The 19368-nt window shown below is 36.2% G+C and overlaps 1 protein-coding gene across 1 annotated transcript; it reads right to left on the minus strand.

Annotated features, from left to right (window-relative positions):
- Positions 1 to 13760: 13760 nt before the first annotated feature.
- Positions 13761 to 18270, minus strand: LOC128984180 (uncharacterized). The gene is made up of 3 exons (XM_054403475.1): positions 18217 to 18270; positions 15461 to 17788; positions 13761 to 13889 (listed from the first exon to the last, which is right to left on the minus strand). The coding sequence occupies exons 1-3, from the start codon at positions 18268 to 18270 to the stop codon at positions 13761 to 13763; spliced, it is 2511 nt and encodes an 836-aa protein (XP_054259450.1).
- Between the last annotated feature and the right edge of the window lie 1098 nt (positions 18271 to 19368).

Here is a 19368-nt window from a genome sequence, read left to right on the forward strand (position 1 = left end):
ATGTTTTCATTCGATCGTAAAAAACACCAATATAAAGTTTTTGAGTTTTACAAATAGGTTCGAGATGCCAGTTGAAAAATATAATTTAATATTTAACTAGAATGAAACTTAGTACACAAAATAATAGTAATATGAGAAAGTTGACAACACTGGGGATAACAGTGGCAATTTTTACAAGTATAAAAACATAATTTGAAGATATACCAATCATTGGTAACTGAATATAGTTTTTGACATGTAATTTTAATATTTCTTAGAAACAAAACAAAAGAAACATTTAATTCCCTTTAAATTCTAACTGAACTAAAAGTAAAGATCATTTTATTTGCCAGTTACAAATAACTAATCTTCGTATGTGCACAATATGTGTGACAAAGTTCTGTTATCGTTTACTAATAAACTGGTTAAAATAATAAAATGGTAACAACATAATAATATTACCTTTAGTTTTGCCATATTGATACATTTTTAAGTGTCGTTTGAATAACCAGAATACGTGGCAACACAATATTTTTTACTTCCAATAAAAGTTAAACCGGTTTTAGGGATTTAATGGTTCATATTTTAAATCATTTATAACACCAGGTGAAGATTTCTCCCCTGCGAGGAGTTATCAGCACGTCAGTATCCGTGATCCCCAGTGCTACGTCTCGTACAAACAGATGAGTACATCAGAGGGATCCTCCTATTGTATTAAACGTAGAAAGCGGAAGGAGGGGAGACGAAATATTATACCTTCCCTCTCTACAACGAGACATATATCCCTCAGGGTCGGGCCTTTAGTGAACCTTTCACCAGTATACAACAAGATATATCTATGATTAAGAGCGGGGCCTGTGTATTAGACGACACTGAAGGCAGGAGGGTTGATGGCTTATTAAATCTCTGAATGGACCTACCTTTCGCATAAAAGAAACTGTTATTAAGATGGGAGACGGTTTATTGTATTTTCCTTCACCAAATAAAGCTTAACAGATAATCAGGAAAGTGACGCTTTTCCGTATTAAACAAAGCCTTAGGGTATAAGGGAGGCAGTTTATTGTTTGTTCTTTTAATACATAACTATGAAGATAGGAGCTGATTTTTTTCATATCAGACGAAACTATATACAGGGTGTCCCGGAACTGTCTACCAATATTTTAGGGCATTAATCCTGGGTGAGAAACATACCTAAATATCATATTTAAATTGTCCGGAAGTCCTTAGTTACTCACACAGCCACCATTTTGTTTTTTTCAGTTATTAATTATTTTTTAAAGAATGGTTAAACATACGAAATGGAAACTTTGCACAAACATTTATAACAACTAGACAAAGCTACCAAAAAATTATGAAGATTTTCCAAATTCATATAACAAAATTGCGGCCATTTAATTTTTTTATAAAATCAACTGTTTTTGAGTTATTTAAAGAAGCAAAGTTTTAAATGGTCGCCATTTTGTTTTATGAATTTGAAAAATCTTCATAATTTTTTTGTAGCTTTGTCTAGTTGTCATAAATGTTTGTGCAAAGTTTCCATTTCGTATGTCTAACCATTCTTTAGAAAAAAAATAATAACTAAGAAAAACAAAATGGCGGCTGTGTGAGTAACTAAGGACTTCCGGACAATTTAAATATGACATTTAGGTATGTTTCTTACCCAGGATTAATGCCCTAAAATATTGGTAGAGAGTTCCGGGACACCCTGTATAGGAGGCTAGAAGGTTTATTTTTTTTCACTTCATTTATTTGATTTTAAGCATAGCTTCGTAATATAATTGAAATTCACTATCAATATCCAAAAACGCGACACACTTAAGTATGCACATATTTTCTCTTTTGAAACTGCCTGTTAAAAATAAATGTCTCTATCTTGAACCCGTTTAAAACTTTAAAAAACATAATCTCAAAACATGATGATTTGATCAATTATGTATGTATCTGTTGATGAAAAGTAGGTCGATATAAAAATCCTCTGAAGTACTGTAAAGCGGAGCATATACATAATTCTCCTTCAAATATTAAACCAAAAGCAAGTCTTTTACTTTAATCTACTTATAACACTGTAATACCGAGAATATCAATTGAAACAAGCTGTAGATTTAGGACACAATGTGTAGCATTATTGACAAGTGACCCTTGGAGATAATGATCGCTGTAATCACTCGGAGATGAAGGCAGCCTCAGGGCTCAATAAGCCTCAGGGCTACATAATCTAACAATCTTGACGAATGTCATTTATGAATATATCAAATATCTTAGGTATACATGTAATTAATATTGTAATATAACATAAATACAACTCACTGGATAATTTGTCAGTAGTAAACAAAAGTGTATCTTAATTTACACGAATGAACATTACACGCAAACGAACCTTTATCCAAATCTCATCTCTTGTTTTCCATGTTTGAGTTGTAACTTTTTTCTCTAGATGTATGGTTTATTATGATGTTGGTGTAATTTTATAAGGTTATCGATGAGCAAGGTTTTGTGTGTGTGTGTGTGTGTGTTCACTTCAGCTCAAAAATGTTCATTTTACTACTTTATCGTAACACTGAAACCTGTTTGTGTCTTTTATAACAGGTGGTATCACAAGCATACTATCAGTATAATTTCTCGTATTTCTATTCATAATGTTTGAAATACCCTACAAAACTTTTTATAATACCATAAAACTGAATATAAATATATCTTATGCAGCGTTACGTCTAAGGACTAAACGTGTGTGTGTGCGATACACATTATTTGTGTAAAAACTATAACTGTTTCCGAGTAAACTAGCTGTGAGAACAAGCGCAACGGAAGGAACACTTAAAATAGACACAAAAGAGATGTCGAGGATACAATTTTATCTCGTCCAATACAAGTTACTACAGCTAGACGAGTTTCCTCTTAACCTGGGCCAAATTTAGCTTGATGAAAGAAACTAAAAATTTATCAAATCTGGGACAAGGATTAAAACAAAATTTATAATAATGTTTATGGCTTACCTCCACCAAATAGTCCTATGATTATTTAGTTAAACCAACTTACAGACTAAAAAAAACATTTTAAATGCTAACAGCCTCGTTAACACATTATTTGAACACAAACGTAACAACTATATATTGTACAAAAAAATATTTAGTTAGCACTTTCATTATGGTCCGGCGCGGTGCTATGTGGGGGCGGTGAAAGACCCTTACCAAATAAATCAATAAATAATTACACCAATACAACACAATAACATCTAAAACACAGCGATTATGAAACATTGCAAGATACAAAATGTTGTTTCTAAAAGAACAAGAACCATAAAAGGGTATGAATAAAAAGGGGTTTTATTATAATTATTGTCAAGGTTTTAGCCCGTAACTCTTATTTACTAGGATAATAGTTTTAAAACCACATTTTGCACTAAAGAGGCCTCTAACAGGCTTAATCTCTTTGTCCTGTTTATGACGTCATAATACTCGCCACATTTTACGAGGGTGTGTGTCGGACATGAACGCTGTTGTTATAGAGACGTTTTATGGTTAATGCGTGGCTTGCGCTGCCCTTTACTGTGTCTGAGTAGCGACGACAATGTTACTAGGTTGGCTTTGCACAAATTACATCTAGATTGTGTTGTTTATGTTATTAAAAAAAATATATATGTACTTGTACATACTGATTAGAAAGAAATCTTTTTAATTTTATTTATTAGGAAATGACACAACACTATTATACTTGTTTATCAGTTCGGTATTACATATTACAGACGAAAAACCGGATTTAGGCTGCGTTAATCTGTTTTCCCAATTACAATGTTATAATTTCTTTTATGAAATAGTTTTAAAATCCGATATATATGTATATGAAGTGTCATGTAATAATGAAAATAGAAATAAGCCACTTAAAGTTTCGTTTAGAAGGCAAGATTGTAATCTTTATAGAAGGACCTAAACATAACTTTGTTGAACATTTAAGTTTTTGTTCCTGTTATCAGCGTTGTTAAGATAAAAATACTTTAATTTTAAGAGCATCATAAAAATTAATAGGCGCTATAAACAAAGTTAAGGGCGTTATTAATACAAGTTTTAAGAGCAAAAGCGAACAGAGTTTAGTAAGTTGGCCGATAAACTGAGTTAATTACTCAGCATTTCTTTATCAAAATGTATTTCCATCTGCTCTATAATTAACTACTACATATAATCTATGGATCAACTAGATTAACTTGTACGTATTTGATTAGATTTGTTGAGTTTGTTAAATGTAGTTAATTAATATAAAAGATGATGATCATATTGTGTGATATGTGATAAATCCGATATTTTATTCATATAACTATTGAAATTCGTATGGAAAGAGTAATTAGTATTTGCTTTTAGGTCGGAACAAAATAAAGATATCATAAAATAGATATCATAGCATTATCTGTCTAAGTGTCATGTTTTTAAAAGCTGTTGATTTTTATATTGATATTTTTCTAACATTATTGATCTTTGACTTCTTTTCATTTTCCATTCACATCACATTCTAAACCAATTTTTGAAATTTCGAAGGCATTTATCTGCTGCTTTAATTTATATTGTTTTGCATTCCACAATAACTTGAATCACTTACACAATGATGATTCTATAAAGATTTCAAGGTATCCATACACGCTACATAATATTAAATTCCTCGGAAAACTCCTTCTGTTATGGAAATACATCTTTCACATACCTTTGTCATTTATATACGGTGCTTTATACTCATGAATTCTCCCAAACACACTATGATTTACAAAACGTAGATAATTGATGTATAATTAATTTAGGCAGTCACAAATCCACGTATATGGCTTTCTTATTTCCAGACATAACATAATGAAGAAATAACGATTAAAATGTGATTTAATTTCTAAAATTAAAATAAATTCAACTTTATCAGCTTGCCATCTAGAGTAACCACAGTATGATTGATCGTTTAGAACATATTGTAATCTAACTGTGGTTCAGTTGGCAACACAAGTGTGAAGCATCCAACTGACGCAATTGAAACAACCATAAACAGAGAGAGTATTTCATTTCAAGAGAGAGTAGAGAAGTACAGCAGGCAAAGGTCTGGTGCATATTTTAGAATACGCTGCTAACAATAACTTAAGTAACAGGATTGGGTTAGGCGTCCCCTAGGGCTCAGAATACGTAAACTTTCTCGATTCTTTGTTACTACTCGTGACGGTTCCTAAAAACGAGATTAATATTTTGGTTCCTTTCAAATATTGTGTTTTATTGACAAAAAAGTAGTTTACTATTAGTTAGATTTAAAATTATTATTTCAACAGTGTTCACACTGTAAAATTACGTTTATTCCTGGTAATTTAAATATCTATTTCAACTATACCTACACACAGTTACTTATTTTCTGCACTTTACTTTTAATTAAGCCAGTTGGTCTCAGCCACCTTATATGTTTACTACGTTGTTGTGATTATCGTTAGTATTATTACTAGTCACTTATAATCTCGCCAATCACCAATGGATTTTATCCATGTAGAAGGACAGCAACCCTCTAGTACTAGCCTGAAGTAATGTGTGAATATATTCCGGGCCAGAACTAGCGTCGTAGGGTGTGTGAAGTTTGCGACACAGACAAATGTATAAGAGTAAATGTTCGCAAGATTTTACAATCTTGTCGCAGTAAGGTTCTATTGACTGTATAAAATAAAGACTTAAATCTAGAAACCATTGCAATTCGAAACTGTTGCTGTGAGAATATACAATATATCACTACACTTGGTCCTAATGAGCATTGCATATTTAAAGAGAATTAAATTGGAAATATTCTATTTTATAGATATAACATGACATTAATTTAATATCTTAGTTTTCTTTTATAATGGTGTGTACAGGTAACCTTACACTCTAATATAAACTAGTTCACGGTTATTTTTAACCAACAAATATAAGCGTTATTCGTGTTGAAGAATTGTCTTACAAAGTTTGAGAATATCAATATCACCCTAAACGAGATAAAACGCGTTTCATCTCAGCGTTTTTCAATGATCGTGAAGACCATTATTTTTCATCCGATGCCGTGAACATGCAGAAATGGGTTCTGATAACCACATAGCACTCTCCTTGGTTATAAAGGATGTTATCAGTGATGAAGAGCTGCATGTTTCGGCGTAAGTCGTAAAACTGCTGTATCACAGCTGGGACCTACTTATCTTTAAACGGAGTGCATACTGAAAATGCTATAAAGCCTTTTAGTGCGATTAATTGAAAAATATAAAATACTAATATGCCAACTAATATTTTTATTACGGTATAGCCCCCTCTTAAACCGTTTACCTGTGGGGGGGGGCTAAAGTAAAGTAGCCTAAAGCATACTATGCTGCCTACCTGGATTGTTATAACTTAGGCCTATACATATTTAGCCTACGTATAACACTGTATAATGTTCTCTCTGGTTTCTAAAGCATTAGATCTCAAACAAATATATAATATACTAGCTGTGTGCCCGTTCTACGCACGGGGATCTTATAGTATTTAGTTGAAACCTTCTTATATTAAGAACAGCAGTTGGTTTGCATATTTTCAGATATGCTGGGGAAAAAATTATATATAAACCTTCGCAAATACAGTATCTGACAGTTCAAGCCAAAGAAATAATGCTTCGCAATTAAATGTCACCAGGATCGCGTGTTCCATATGTTAAATCCAATGATTAAACTTGATTAAACTAAAAAAATGCTTTATAGATCCATGGGGCATAGCCCTAAGGTAGGCCTATAATTAAGAGTTACATTCCACAAAAAAATTAAATGTACTTAAAGTACATAAATGTACTTAAATATACATGTGTATGGTTAAATGTATTTAAAGTACTACCTCAACCTCACCATTTAACACTTTATTCCGGTTGACATTTTCATTATCAAAGGTGCTCTTGTCCATTCCGTGAAACACTGAGAAATAAGGTCATTAATGCGTTACCAACAGACAAACACACAAAAATACAGACTTAGGACCAAAACCAACGTTTCCAGTAAAGAACTAATAGTAGTCCAGTAAATAGAGACAAACATAAACCCCCATAAACCGATAAGTTTACATTAAAAGTTGTTTACAAATAAAACAATTAATGGGAAATAACTTTGATTTCCGATAACTTTTTACGAGAAAATCCAATACCAAGAGATCAATAACCTCGGGGCTTGATCAATGCATTTAATTGGTCAGATGTACTATAGTCCAGTGAATAGAGAGAGGTCTGTTAACTTACAAACGGTCCGGTAGTTCTAAATTTTTGATATGTTGTCTTGGATGGTAAATAGGTGTTTGAAATGCAAAATGCACAATCTTCCCCCCTCCGCACCCGCCGCCATATTGTAAAATCGAAAAAGTCGGTACTTTCAAGAGTTTAAAACTTATCTAATAATCAACATTAACTCTGGCATAGTGGGAAGTGACTTGGTTATGTGTCACCAAGCCCAAGTAGTAGGAGGTGCAGATGTAGCAAAAATAGTTGGGAAAACTTTTGCAGACGTGGCTTTTATGAAAAAAAAAGTTATCTATTGACCACCTCACATGTTTAATCGCATGTGTATAGCGAAACAATAAGAAGATGATCTGCAGAACTACCTAACGTATGAACTGGCACCATTCCCTATGTCTTTGTTTAATGAGGACGGTATGCGTAAAGGGACGAAATCACTATTATACACATCTTTCTCTCCTCGCCACTTCCACAAGACTTCCAACTACATCAACGTTCCATGGTTGTTATTGTATGGAACAGAAGCTTGACCTTTGCAGGAATTTGCCAGGATTACGTCAAGTACGTTTTGCGCCATTAGGGCACGGATGTGATGGCGATTATTGGTGGCTACATTACAGACCCTTCTCATCGAGGTACCAAGACTGCTGACCGAGAAAGAAGATACAAGGCAAACACATCACCAGACGTGGTGTTTAACAAAACAACTATCAACGTTACACCTCAGGATAGGTTCCTGGCCAATGAAGGGATCAAGAACCGTTTCGTTGCTATCTAGTGTATTGAAAGCGTCAAACATATACACAAGACCAAGCTTCCGAAGATGCTGCACAGCAAAATCTCTTTCCCCCACGTACTGTGGGAGAAGACATTGACCTACTTGTACAGCTGACTGGCACAACTCCTGTCGTAAATAATGTTTACCTCAAAAAGCCAGCGAGAGGAAAACATCCAAAATACCGCTTCCTCCTACAAGTACAACTACTTCCTCCAAAGGCTGTATCTTGCTCCTGCACGCAATATCAGGCTGTGACACCACTTCAAACATTTTTTGTTTGGAAAGGATAAATTCGGTGAAAACTTTACAAAAGACCCATCATTGCTGGAGCAGTCTGCGATATTTCAGGACCCTGCTGCCAGCCCCCAAGAAATTTCAGCAGCAGGGGAGAAAATCGTGATATCTTTGTTTGGTGGCAGTGGAGAACAGTCGTTGAACTCTCTTCACTGTAGAAAATTGAAGACTAGTGCCACTAAACTCAACCTGGCTAAACTACATCCAACTACTGACGCAGGACATTTCCACTTCCTGAGAGCATATCACCAGGTCATGCAGTGGATGGGGATTGCCAAGGACCCTATCGAGTGGGGCTGGTGTAGAAAAGATGGAAGACTGGAAGCCATCAGAATGAGTAGAGACGCTGCTGCCCCAAACCTGCTAAACGCCATCTCATGCAGACGCACAACATGCTGTAGAAAGGCAGGCCTAAGTTGTTCCGCCCTTTGCAAAGTTAGAATACCAAGAGTAGCCAAGAATGCAACAACAGGATTGAAGTCAACGTCGACGACGAAGACGACACCGATCTACTATCTCCTATTCTTAAGGTGGACAATGAAGACTCAGTCTTAATTCACTCATCCCCTACTAAACGAGCAAAGCTCCAGTAATAAGTGTTCTAATATGTTAGTTATTTAACTTATTTTAATTTTATTAGTTATTAGTTTACTTATTTTTTTATGTTTGTTAAGATTATTACCGTATTTTACATCACTTTATTTAAATAAATGAATCTTTAAAAATGTATTTGCTGTGTTAGTGGGCTGTTTGAAATTTAACACCTCCTATGGTTTTTTATTAAGTGAAAATTAAAACTTAAAGCTGAAAAATAATTTGTTAACTAGTGTACTTGTTGCTCGAATTCGAGCAATTGCTAAGTATTACAGGCATTATTTTAAAACGAATAACAGTCATAATTTCTGATAACTTAAAAATATTCGACTCAAAGATTATGAAAATACTCAAGATGTACATGACAGATCGATATAATCAACATTTAATGTAAATAGTGTTTTCTACGTACAAATAGCCTTAATCATAGACACATTATGTGTCCAAAGCCTAACAGCACGACCCCCTTACCCATACCGCCCTGAGCGATAGGGATCATTGAGATTCGCTCTAACCTTTCCACTTCCCTTCATGGGCAAGTTTTCATTCCTTTTCTTTCTTATTTTTTGTTTGTTTATTTTTTTAAATTTTAACTCCTGTATGTATCCCTGGTTTTTCCTATTTCCCTAGCTACTTTTCTAAATGTCTCAATCGTTTCCTTGTCACTCATCATGTTTTATTTTCTCATAAAGACTTATTCCTGTTCTCTCCTATTTGTCTCCTGAAGTGAAAAATTTATAAATACGTGACTCGTGGTTATTTCTCCACATCTACATACTTCCTCTTCAACCATGTGAAATCTTCACAAATTCTAGTTGAAATTGTCCATGTCCTGTGACAAACTGCGTTTCATAATGGTCCATCTCCCAATCTTATTGCGTATTTTAAATATGTTGTGTACCCAGAACCTATGTTTTCTTCGTTTTGGTCTTTCCTCTTCAGCACACAATGCGGCTATCACAAACAACTCTTCGTCCGAAGAACTTTCCATCGCAACTGGCACTGTTGGAGTGATGGTGTATTTCTCGTCGGAGGCCTACTGTCGGAGCCCGTCGGACCAATGGGTTAATGCCTTAAAATTGCGGAAAGGCGTCGGAAGGTGTTGGAGGGTTGACGGAAGGTGTCGTGTCGGAGAGCGTCGGACTAGTGGGTTTCCTGCTTGAGGCGTATGAACCAGCAGAGGAAGACAGGGCAACGTGTTGCTTCTGCGGTGTTATGAAGCCTACGCACTCCCTGTGGGCACCCAATGTTGTGTAGTGGGTGTTTGAGGGCATTTGTCTCCCATCAACTATTCTCGATTAATGGAGACGGTACCCAAGTACAAGTACCGATAACGTGCTTGGCATGTCATGCCATTGTGAGCCAAATAGTTAGGGTTTGTTTTTTAAATTAAATGAATTGGTGTTTTTACACATTTTATTTTACCCAATTATAATATAGTAGATTATTGCAATTATACACACACTCACTCACATGCACATACGTCATAAATTTGTTTATCTTAGGAAGGCGGCTAAGGGGTGTACGAGTCCTAAAAATAGTCCACTAGGCTAGAAACTTATTATCTTGCATTTGCTTTGTATTGATACTCGTTCATCGTTTATAGGAATCTTTAAAGGCGTTCTTCATTATATTAGTCCAGGAGCTGAGGGGGTTTGAGCATGCATGAAAGTAGTACGCAATGTTATTGCTGATTATTGTAATATGGGCTGTGGTGATGAAAATTACGTATGTCGCCTATTTCAAAAGTGGTCGATAAGGTTGATGGGAGGGGGTAAACATGGCGGCGTGCGCTATGCATTAAAACGCTGATATTTAGAAAACGGTTAAAGATAGAACATCGGTTAAAACGTCGTTGTAATCCTAAAAATATGGACTACAATAATGTATATTAGGTCCGAGGTCGTATCTATAATAATAAGCAAGTTATTGTATGAAATATGTAAAAATGGACTATTCGTGTAGTTTTTTTCCCCGAAAGTAGAATTAGTTTGTGAGTGTCGCAAAGAAGTAATATCAAATATCTTTGCTGATAGTTGTAATACGGAATAGATATGAAAATTGAATAATTATTTTCCGTAGCCAAGCAAGTGTATTTTGTACAATTACTACTATGGGTGAAGGAGAAAACGTTCTCTAGTCAGCCCGCAATACGGCAGTGCTTTGGTAAAGTATCCTACATTTTGCAGGCGTAAATACGAGTGAAGTTGTCTCCAGTTGTCCGCCACACCGTTTGGTTAGGCCGGCCAAACCAAACTCTGCCGCTCAGAGGCAAGTGGGAAGGGTCTCATGCCCCGCCGGTCGCAGACCTTGCATCACTTTCAACTTACACTTCATCTTTCAAATGAAGCAATCTTTTTCAATTATCAAAGTCAACAAAATACGCGTGCATACACAAGGCCACGACACTGTACACCGTGACTACCCATTGGAGATGCAAAAGAAGCGATCTTACCAGCAGCTGTTAGAACAGAAATCGAGAGAGTGGCTGGTAACAACTTCAGAATGCCCCTGTCTTTTGACCATCTAGATGTGAAGGACTGTCGGCTAACATGGGAGGCAGGGAAGCTTGTGGCATGACAGCACGATGGAACAGAGAAGATGCCACTGTACAGTTAGTTACTGACGAAAACAATATATTAAAAGGCCTTTTTTATCAAGACACAGAAATGAAAAGGCTGTTTCATGCCTATCCAGAAATGCTGTTTGTAGATTCTATCAAATTTAAGAATACCACTTTACATTTTTTGTATAGAAGAAAGCAACGGTGAAACAGAAATAGTCGATTTTTTTGGCAGCATCAGAAGACAGAAACACCATAAAGGAAAAGGTAGCAATTTTCAAAGACAACAATTCTGCATGGCCTAACACTGTCATGGCTGACAAAGACTCTGATGAAAGAGCAGGTTTAATGAGGGATTCCCCAATGCCCAACTACTGATTTGTCTATTTCACTCGCTACGGTAATTCAGACGGGAAATCCCTATATGGGAAATTCTCTAAAAAAGATACCAACCAAACACAAAATTCGTTGACTGCAATTAACTAAAGAGATTTTAGCTTAATAACTACATTGTAGTAAACAATGAGTAAGCAATTGTTAAAACACAAAAGAATAAAATGAGACAGTTCCAATTGTGATGCTCTTTTCAGATGGAATTCTGGCTATCTCAATTAGAGAAACAAAGAACTATATAAATTTTAAACAAGGAGCACCATCGTCCAGAAAAAAAAAACTAAACAAGTGGATTCTGCAGGACAAAAACATATCATCTATGCAGGAAAAACTCGTCCGTAGGGAAGTGTCACTTGGACAATTTTTGGTCTTTGCCAGCAATAAAATATGCCCAAGAGGGACGCCAAACGAAGATACCTTAGGAAGTCCTGAAGACATGGAATAAGACGTAGAACTAGCACCGCTTCATGTCATAAATGGTATACGTTATTTCTTTTCATATCTCCCCCCCCCCCAAATGCACGATTTTACTTATTGCACGATTTTATTCGATTCAGTATTATCATTGACTATTGGGTCAAAGGTATTATTTATAAGTTCAAAACAGCCGTCATTAGCCATTATTAAACCAAGTAAATGGTTACTTGAAGTCTGCAAATAGTTTGAGATATTTCATGTCGTAAAAAGTGCCATAAAATTACCATTACTTATTTGATCAGTTCTCAGATAAAAACCATGATAGGTTAAATGCTTTTTTCTCTACACAGTAATACAAGTAGTACAACTACGGTGGTAAATAAATATTGTAAAGTTAGAATTTGATTATGGTTTTTATAAATATAAACTATAAACAATAAAGTGTTGCAATACACCACGTGTAAGCCAGCAATAATTCCCATTGGGGCTTGGAATATTTACTAACAATATTATAAGGTACTGTTTATTGTTTGAATTATAAAAACCAAGAGTCGCACATGGTAGGTAGGGACTTAAACGTGAAGCCTGTCCATAAAGCACAATTACCTGATATAAGGTTTTTTTCGTAAAACTTAAGATCTAAATTAGGACATTAAACTAATTCATTTTTATTTTAAGTCACGTCTATGGTGTCTGTCCAATAGTCACTTACCATCGTTTTTGTATATTTACCGTCTTGTGAGTAACAGTATAAGCGTAAATATATGTTTTAAGTGTTATAAGACGTTTCTTTTATTTACTTTCCGTATTTTTATTTTGACAATTTCTATCCTCCACCGTCGATATTATTTAGCTACAACTGCAGCGACCCTTGTCGGGACTGTAGCTACCTGCCGCCTAGAGAAAGCTGGCGCCCCAACACAACATTCTTTTTTTAGGTTTCAAGGAACTCAAACTCTTGATTCTCTTGTTCCGTTAAATTGTTTTTGCAATGCTGGACCCTCTGGTCATCGAACCGTAATTTGTTGTGTTTGCAAATACAGTATTTGGAATCACCACCAACAAAGCCCTACACGACATATCTGTTTTTGTCTCAAATATTAGAAATAACTAGGTCTTTGAACTAAACGGGTTGCTTATATTAGAGTCATCAAGACATCTCTTATTTTGTTTGACATTTTAGTTTTTACTTTATTAAGTAACCAATGGTGGTATAAGCACTTTATTTAGTGTTGCCTATTGACAACACAAAAAATTGTCAATATTGAAATAATGAGTCCCAAATTAATGGTAGGCTAAAACGAATGGATGGTATTAAAACTGGCACATACTTTTTTTATTCATATACTTTTATTCATTAACTACTTATCAGTCTGTTATTTTATAATATTACATTTTAATTTTAATAATGTAATTTAATTTGTTACATAAATAGAAGTCAACGAACCTGATGACCACAGACTATATTCGGATTACCAGTGGGTCCCTACAACACATGGAGAGGGTGTGATGCCTTTAGCAGAAGTGATGCTTCAAGAAGAAGAGTTGCAATGATGCTTGAACCTTCAACTTGAGGCGTGTGAACCAGCAGAGGAAGTCAGGGCAACGTGTCGCTTCTGCGGTGTTATGAAGCCTGCGCACACCCTGTGGGCACCCAATGTTGTGTAGTGGGTGTTTGAGGGCATTTGTCTCCCATCAACTGTTCTCGATTAATGGAGACGGTACCCAAGTACAAGTGCCGATAACGTGCTTGGCATGTCATGCCATTGTGAGCCAAATAGTTAGGGTTTGTTTTTTAAATTAAATGAACTGGTGTTTTTACACATTTTATTTTACCCAATTATAATATAGTATATTATTGCAATTATACACACACTCACTCACATACACATACGTCATAAATTTGTTTATCTTAGGAAGGCGGCTAAGGGGTGTACGAGTCCTAAAAATAGTCCACTAGGCTAGAAACTTATTATCTTGCATTTGCTTTGTATTGATACTCGTTCATCGTTTATAGGAATCTTTAAAGGCGTTCTTCATTATATTAGTCCAGGAGCTGAGGGGGTTTGAGCATGCATGAAAGTAGTACGCAATGCTATTGCTGATTATTGTAATATGGGCTGTGGTGATGAAAATTACGTATGTCGCCTATTTCAAAAGTGGTCGATAAGGTTGATGGGAGGGGGTAAACATGGCGGAGTGCGCTATGCATTAAAACGCTGATATTTAGAAAACGGTAAAAGATAGAACATCGGTTAAAACGTCGTTGTAATCCTAAAAATATGGACTACAATAATGTATATTAGGTCCGAGATCGTATCCCTAATAATAAGCAAGTTATTGTATGAAATATGTAAAAATGGACTATTCTTGTAGTTTTTCCCCCGAAAGTAGAATTAATTTTTGAGTGTCGCAAAGAAGTAATATAAAATATCTTTGCTGATAGTTGTAATACGGAATAGATATGAAAATTGAATAATTATTTTCCGTAGCCAAGCAAGTGTATTTTGTACAATTACTACTATGGGTGAAGGAGAAAACGTTCTCTAGTCAGCCCGCAATACGGCAGTGCTTTGGTAAAGTATCCTACATTTTGCAGGCGTAAATACGAGTGAAGTTGTCTCCAGTTGTCCGCCACACCGTTTGGTTAGGCCGGCCAAACCAAACTCTGCCGCTCAGAGGCAAGTGGGAAGGGCCTCATGCCCCGCCGGCCGCTGACCTTGCATCACTTTCAACTTTCACTTCATCTTTCAAATGAAGCAATCTTTTTCAATTATCAAAGTCAACAAAATACGCGTGCATACACAAGGCCACGACACTGTACACCGTGACTACCCATTGGTGATGCAAAAGAAGCGATCTTACCTGGCAGCTGTTAGATGGGAGTGCTAAAGTGTAATGATAATCCCTCTGCGTAAAATTCTAATTTTAAAAACCCTTTGACTAACTGTTGTAAGAAAGACTTAGTAAACCAAAAGTATGGCTTTTATTCATTCAAAATTACAACCATGTTTTAGTTAAGAACATATACAATATTTACAAACAAATCAAATAATAAATATTATCAGGTGATAATGTTCACATCACCACATTCTCCCCCACTAGTTTTCAAGGTAGGTATAGCATATGTAATCCTTTAGATATGACGGAGGCTTGACATTCCTCTTTGGACGTAATTCCCCCACAGCCGTCTCTGAAGTTGAGGTCTGAGATACCGTTTGTTGAGTTTCATTTTGAACTTCATTGTGGTAAATGTCTGAATTTATATTTTCAACAATCTCTCTCTCAGTAGTGTTGTCATCATGAGGTAGATCACCAGGAGGTAGGCCAGCGGGTGCAAGATGTCTCAGGGATACTTGTGATTCTGACCCATCTCTTCTTCTGACGAGAGCGAACTGTGGATTTGATTCCAAAAGTTGAACTGGCTCCACAAGGTCATCATATTTATTAGATCTTACAAACTTTCTAAGCAGGACAGGACCAGGAGCGGATAGCCAAGATGGTAAGGAGTCTCCATTGGTAGATCTTCTGCTATGTATAAAGAATCTTTCGTGCGGTGTGCAGTTTGTCGCAGTGCATAAAAGAGATCTGACTGAGTGAAGTGCCTCCTGTAATACTTCTTCCCACGCAGCAACTGGCAGGTTGTGGTTTTTCAAAGCTAGTAGGATGGTTCGCCATATTGTTCCATTGAAGCGTTCAATCTGAGAGTTCCCTCTAGGGTTATAAGGTGTCGTATGACTTGTAGCTACTCCGTACTTGTGAAGAAAGTCCGTCAGCTCTCGCGACATGAAAGATGAACCTCTATCTGAATGTACAAAGGACGGGGCTCCAAACATAAAAAATAGATCTGGAAAACATCTGATAACTGTTGCTGAACTAATGTCCTTACAGGGGTAAGCAAATACAAAACGAGAATACTCGTCCACCATGGTTAAAAGGTAACGGTTTCTGGTTGTTGATGGAAGAGGGTCCTTAAAGTCAAAATTTAGACGTTCGAAGGGAGTGGTTGCCTTTATCAATTTGCCTTGGAATTGGTGAAATCTTGGCTTCACTTCTGCACATGTTTGACAAGCTGACGTCATCCTTTTTACATCATCCAGAGTGTAGTTTAGATTTTTAGTTTTAATCCAATGAAACATTCGAGTGACTCCCGGATGGCAGAGAGATTTGTGTAATTCAAACAACTTAGCATTGTCCCAGCGAACCGCATATGCCCGAGAGAGCGTATCTGCTTTTACATTCTCCCTACCAGGTCGGTACACTATTTCATATTGATAAGGTGTTAGCTCTAGTCGCCATCTGATAACTTTATCGTTCTTGATTTTGCTCGTATACCTCTTGTCAAAGATAAATGATAAAGCTTGCTGATCCGTGTATAATCTGAAGTCTCTTCCGATAAGAAATGATTTCCATTTTCGAAGGGCTTCGACAATGGCAACGGCTTCTTTTTCAACAGCTGAATACAGCTTCTCAGATTTGTTTAGAGTCCGTGAGAAAAAAGCAATTGGTCGATTATCTTGACTCAAAGTTGCTGCCACGGCTATGTCAGATGCGTCAGTCTCCACTACCAGTGGCTCTTGCCCATTCCTAGGAGTAATTACTGAGTTTGCAATGTCAAGTTTGAGGGCTTCAAAATCTGCAACCGCTTCCTGTGACAAAGGAAAAGAATTGACTTGTGTCAGGTTTTTTATTTTATCAGAAAACCGATGTATCCATTTTGAATAGTGAGCGAAAAATCCTAGGAGTCGCTTTAGTGAAACTTGGTCTTTGGGCACAGGAAGTGACAGTAGAGATTCTAGCCGATCTGGATCAGGTCGAATAGAGTTATGGGAAACTAAATGTCCCAACAAGGTTATTGAAGACTGGTTGAACTTGCTCTTTTCGTTGTTGATTACAAGTCCATACTTAGTTACAGCATCTAAAAATGTTCTTAGATTCTCATCATGATCCTTTTGATCCTTTCCACATACGGTCAAATCATCCAGATAGGCATACACTCCATTCAGTTTTTCTTTTCTAATGATTTGGTCCATGGTATTTTGAAAACATGCCACCCCATTGGTTACGCCAAATGGGATTCTTCTGAATTGAAAAAGACGACCAGCAGCCTCAAAATCAGTGTACTTCTTCTCTTCGTCAGAAATTGGTATTTGATAGTATGCTTGCTTTAGATCAATGGCACTAAAAACCTTGTTCGTCGCTACAGTGGATACTAGATCATCTATGTTTGGTAAGGGATAGGCGTCTAACAGAGTAAATTTGTTTATCGTTTGCGAATAGTCCACACACAGTCGCTTCTTCCCTTTGTCGTTTGTAACAACCAACACTTGTGCACGCCAAGGTGACGAACTAGGTTCAATGATCTCCTCAGTCTGTAGTCTTTCCATTTCTTGTTTTATAAATTGCATATCTTCATCTGAGTAACGTCGTGGTTTTGTGGCTATTGGCTTACAATCTGGAGTTAAATTGCAGAATAGTTTGGGTGGTTCAACTTTGGCACAGGAGCACACCAACAGAGGAGGTTTCTTACCTCCAAACCAAACCTGTATATTTGAGTGGAGTTTCATGATATCATGTCCGATAAGCACGTCAGTACAAAGATCTTCAAGAACAGTCAACTTAAAATTGTTGTAATTGTGATTCAACATATTTAGGTTGATTTTAACAAACCTGTGGACGTTTGATTTCATATTAGAAGCAGCTAGTGATACTTGTCCACTTTCATTATACATTTTAATTTTGTTTAACTGAACAAACTTCAAGTTTACAAAGCTTGATGTACTCCCGGTGTCTATTAAGCAATTTGCTTTCAGGCCATTCACTTTAGCTTCAACTGAAGAGTCCTTCAATACAGATGTATTATGTGTAGTTGCTATTAGTGCAGCTGATGTACTAGACGTTTTCTGTTTTACTTTAAAATGTTGAGTTGGATTACTTTTACAGACTCTCGCATAATGCCCTGTCTTGTTACATTTCCCACAAGTTGCTTCTCTGGCTGGACAGCGATCTCTAGAGTGTCTATCATGCCCACAAAAATAACACTTGCCATCAACATTTTTAATAGCGGAAACAGTCGCTTCTTCCTTTTGTTGTAGTGGGAATTCGTACTGACAAGCTTGCTTTGCCAATTCATTCGTTGCACAAGTTTGCATTCCGTACATAGATTTTGGATAGCTCTCGACTTGAGCTTGAGCCATTTCAAGAAATAGTCTCTGTCGTATGTATGACGAGGCTAAGCCATTGATAAAAGCATCACGAATGTAATGATCCCTGTATTGAATCGCATTAATAGCTTCAAAAACGCAATCTTGGCTCAAAAGTTTCAGTTCCGACACATATTTGTCAATAGTCTCACCTTGTTGCTGTTTTCTAGTCATTACTAAATATCTTGAGAATATTTCATTCTTTTGTTTGATGTAAATTGAGTTAAGAACTCTCAAAGCGTCTTGGTAAGTTTCAGATTCCTTGATAAATTTATAAGTAGTAAAAGATAATCGATTAGTTAGTAGTTTCAGTTTGTCCTTGTCTTCAACGAATTCTGTCATGGTTAGAAAGTCTTCGAATGTTTGTAACCAGTGCGTCCATTCATCTGAGGCAGTTGGAGATTCCGGGTCAATTTGCAATTTGTCTGGTCTAAGGAATTTCTCCATTGTAATGTAGCACTAACTGAGTTTATCAATGAATGAATAAAATTGTTGTAAGAAAGACTTAGTAAACCAAAAGTATGGCTTTTATTCATTCAAAATTACAACCATGTTTTAGTTAAGAACAAATACAATATTTACAAACAAATCAAATAATAAATATTATCAGGTGATAATGTTCACATCACCACACTAACGAGGTTAATAAAGCTGATGTTGACAATGACGTCACTCATGACGTCGAAATTGGTAGTGAAGACGCGCACTTGCTCTCCCAGGACGACAACGTGACGGATCTGAATGATCTTAGTGAACTACGACATTACGCTGCAAAATGTGGATCAGAAATTGATGGGAGCCATCAAACTGAGAATATTATGCCTTCACTAACTCAAGTTTCTAAAAATGTGGATAATTTGAATGAAAACTGCTGGTCGTTGGTAAATCGTCAAAATAAAAAACATAGAAACTACTCTCTT

This window comes from Macrosteles quadrilineatus, unplaced genomic scaffold (assembly GCF_028750875.1).
Source record: "Macrosteles quadrilineatus isolate MER2022 unplaced genomic scaffold, UCM_ALF_1.0 Scaffold_2__2_contigs__length_208266976, whole genome shotgun sequence".
In the NCBI taxonomy this organism is placed as follows: Eukaryota; Metazoa; Arthropoda; class Insecta; order Hemiptera; family Cicadellidae; genus Macrosteles; species Macrosteles quadrilineatus.

Coding starts and splice junctions, on each gene's coding strand:
- LOC128984180 (XM_054403475.1), bottom strand. CDS start 18,270: ATGATAGACACTCTAGAGATCGCTGTCCAGCCAGAGAAGCAACTTGTG. Junction 17,789..18,216: donor AGAAGCAACTTGTGGGAAAT/GTAACAAGACAG, acceptor TCAAATATACAG/GTTTGGTTTGGAGGTAAGAA. Junction 13,890..15,460: donor AAAATGAAACTCAACAAACG/GTATCTCAGACC, acceptor GGGTGCCCACAG/GGTGTGCGCAGGCTTCATAA.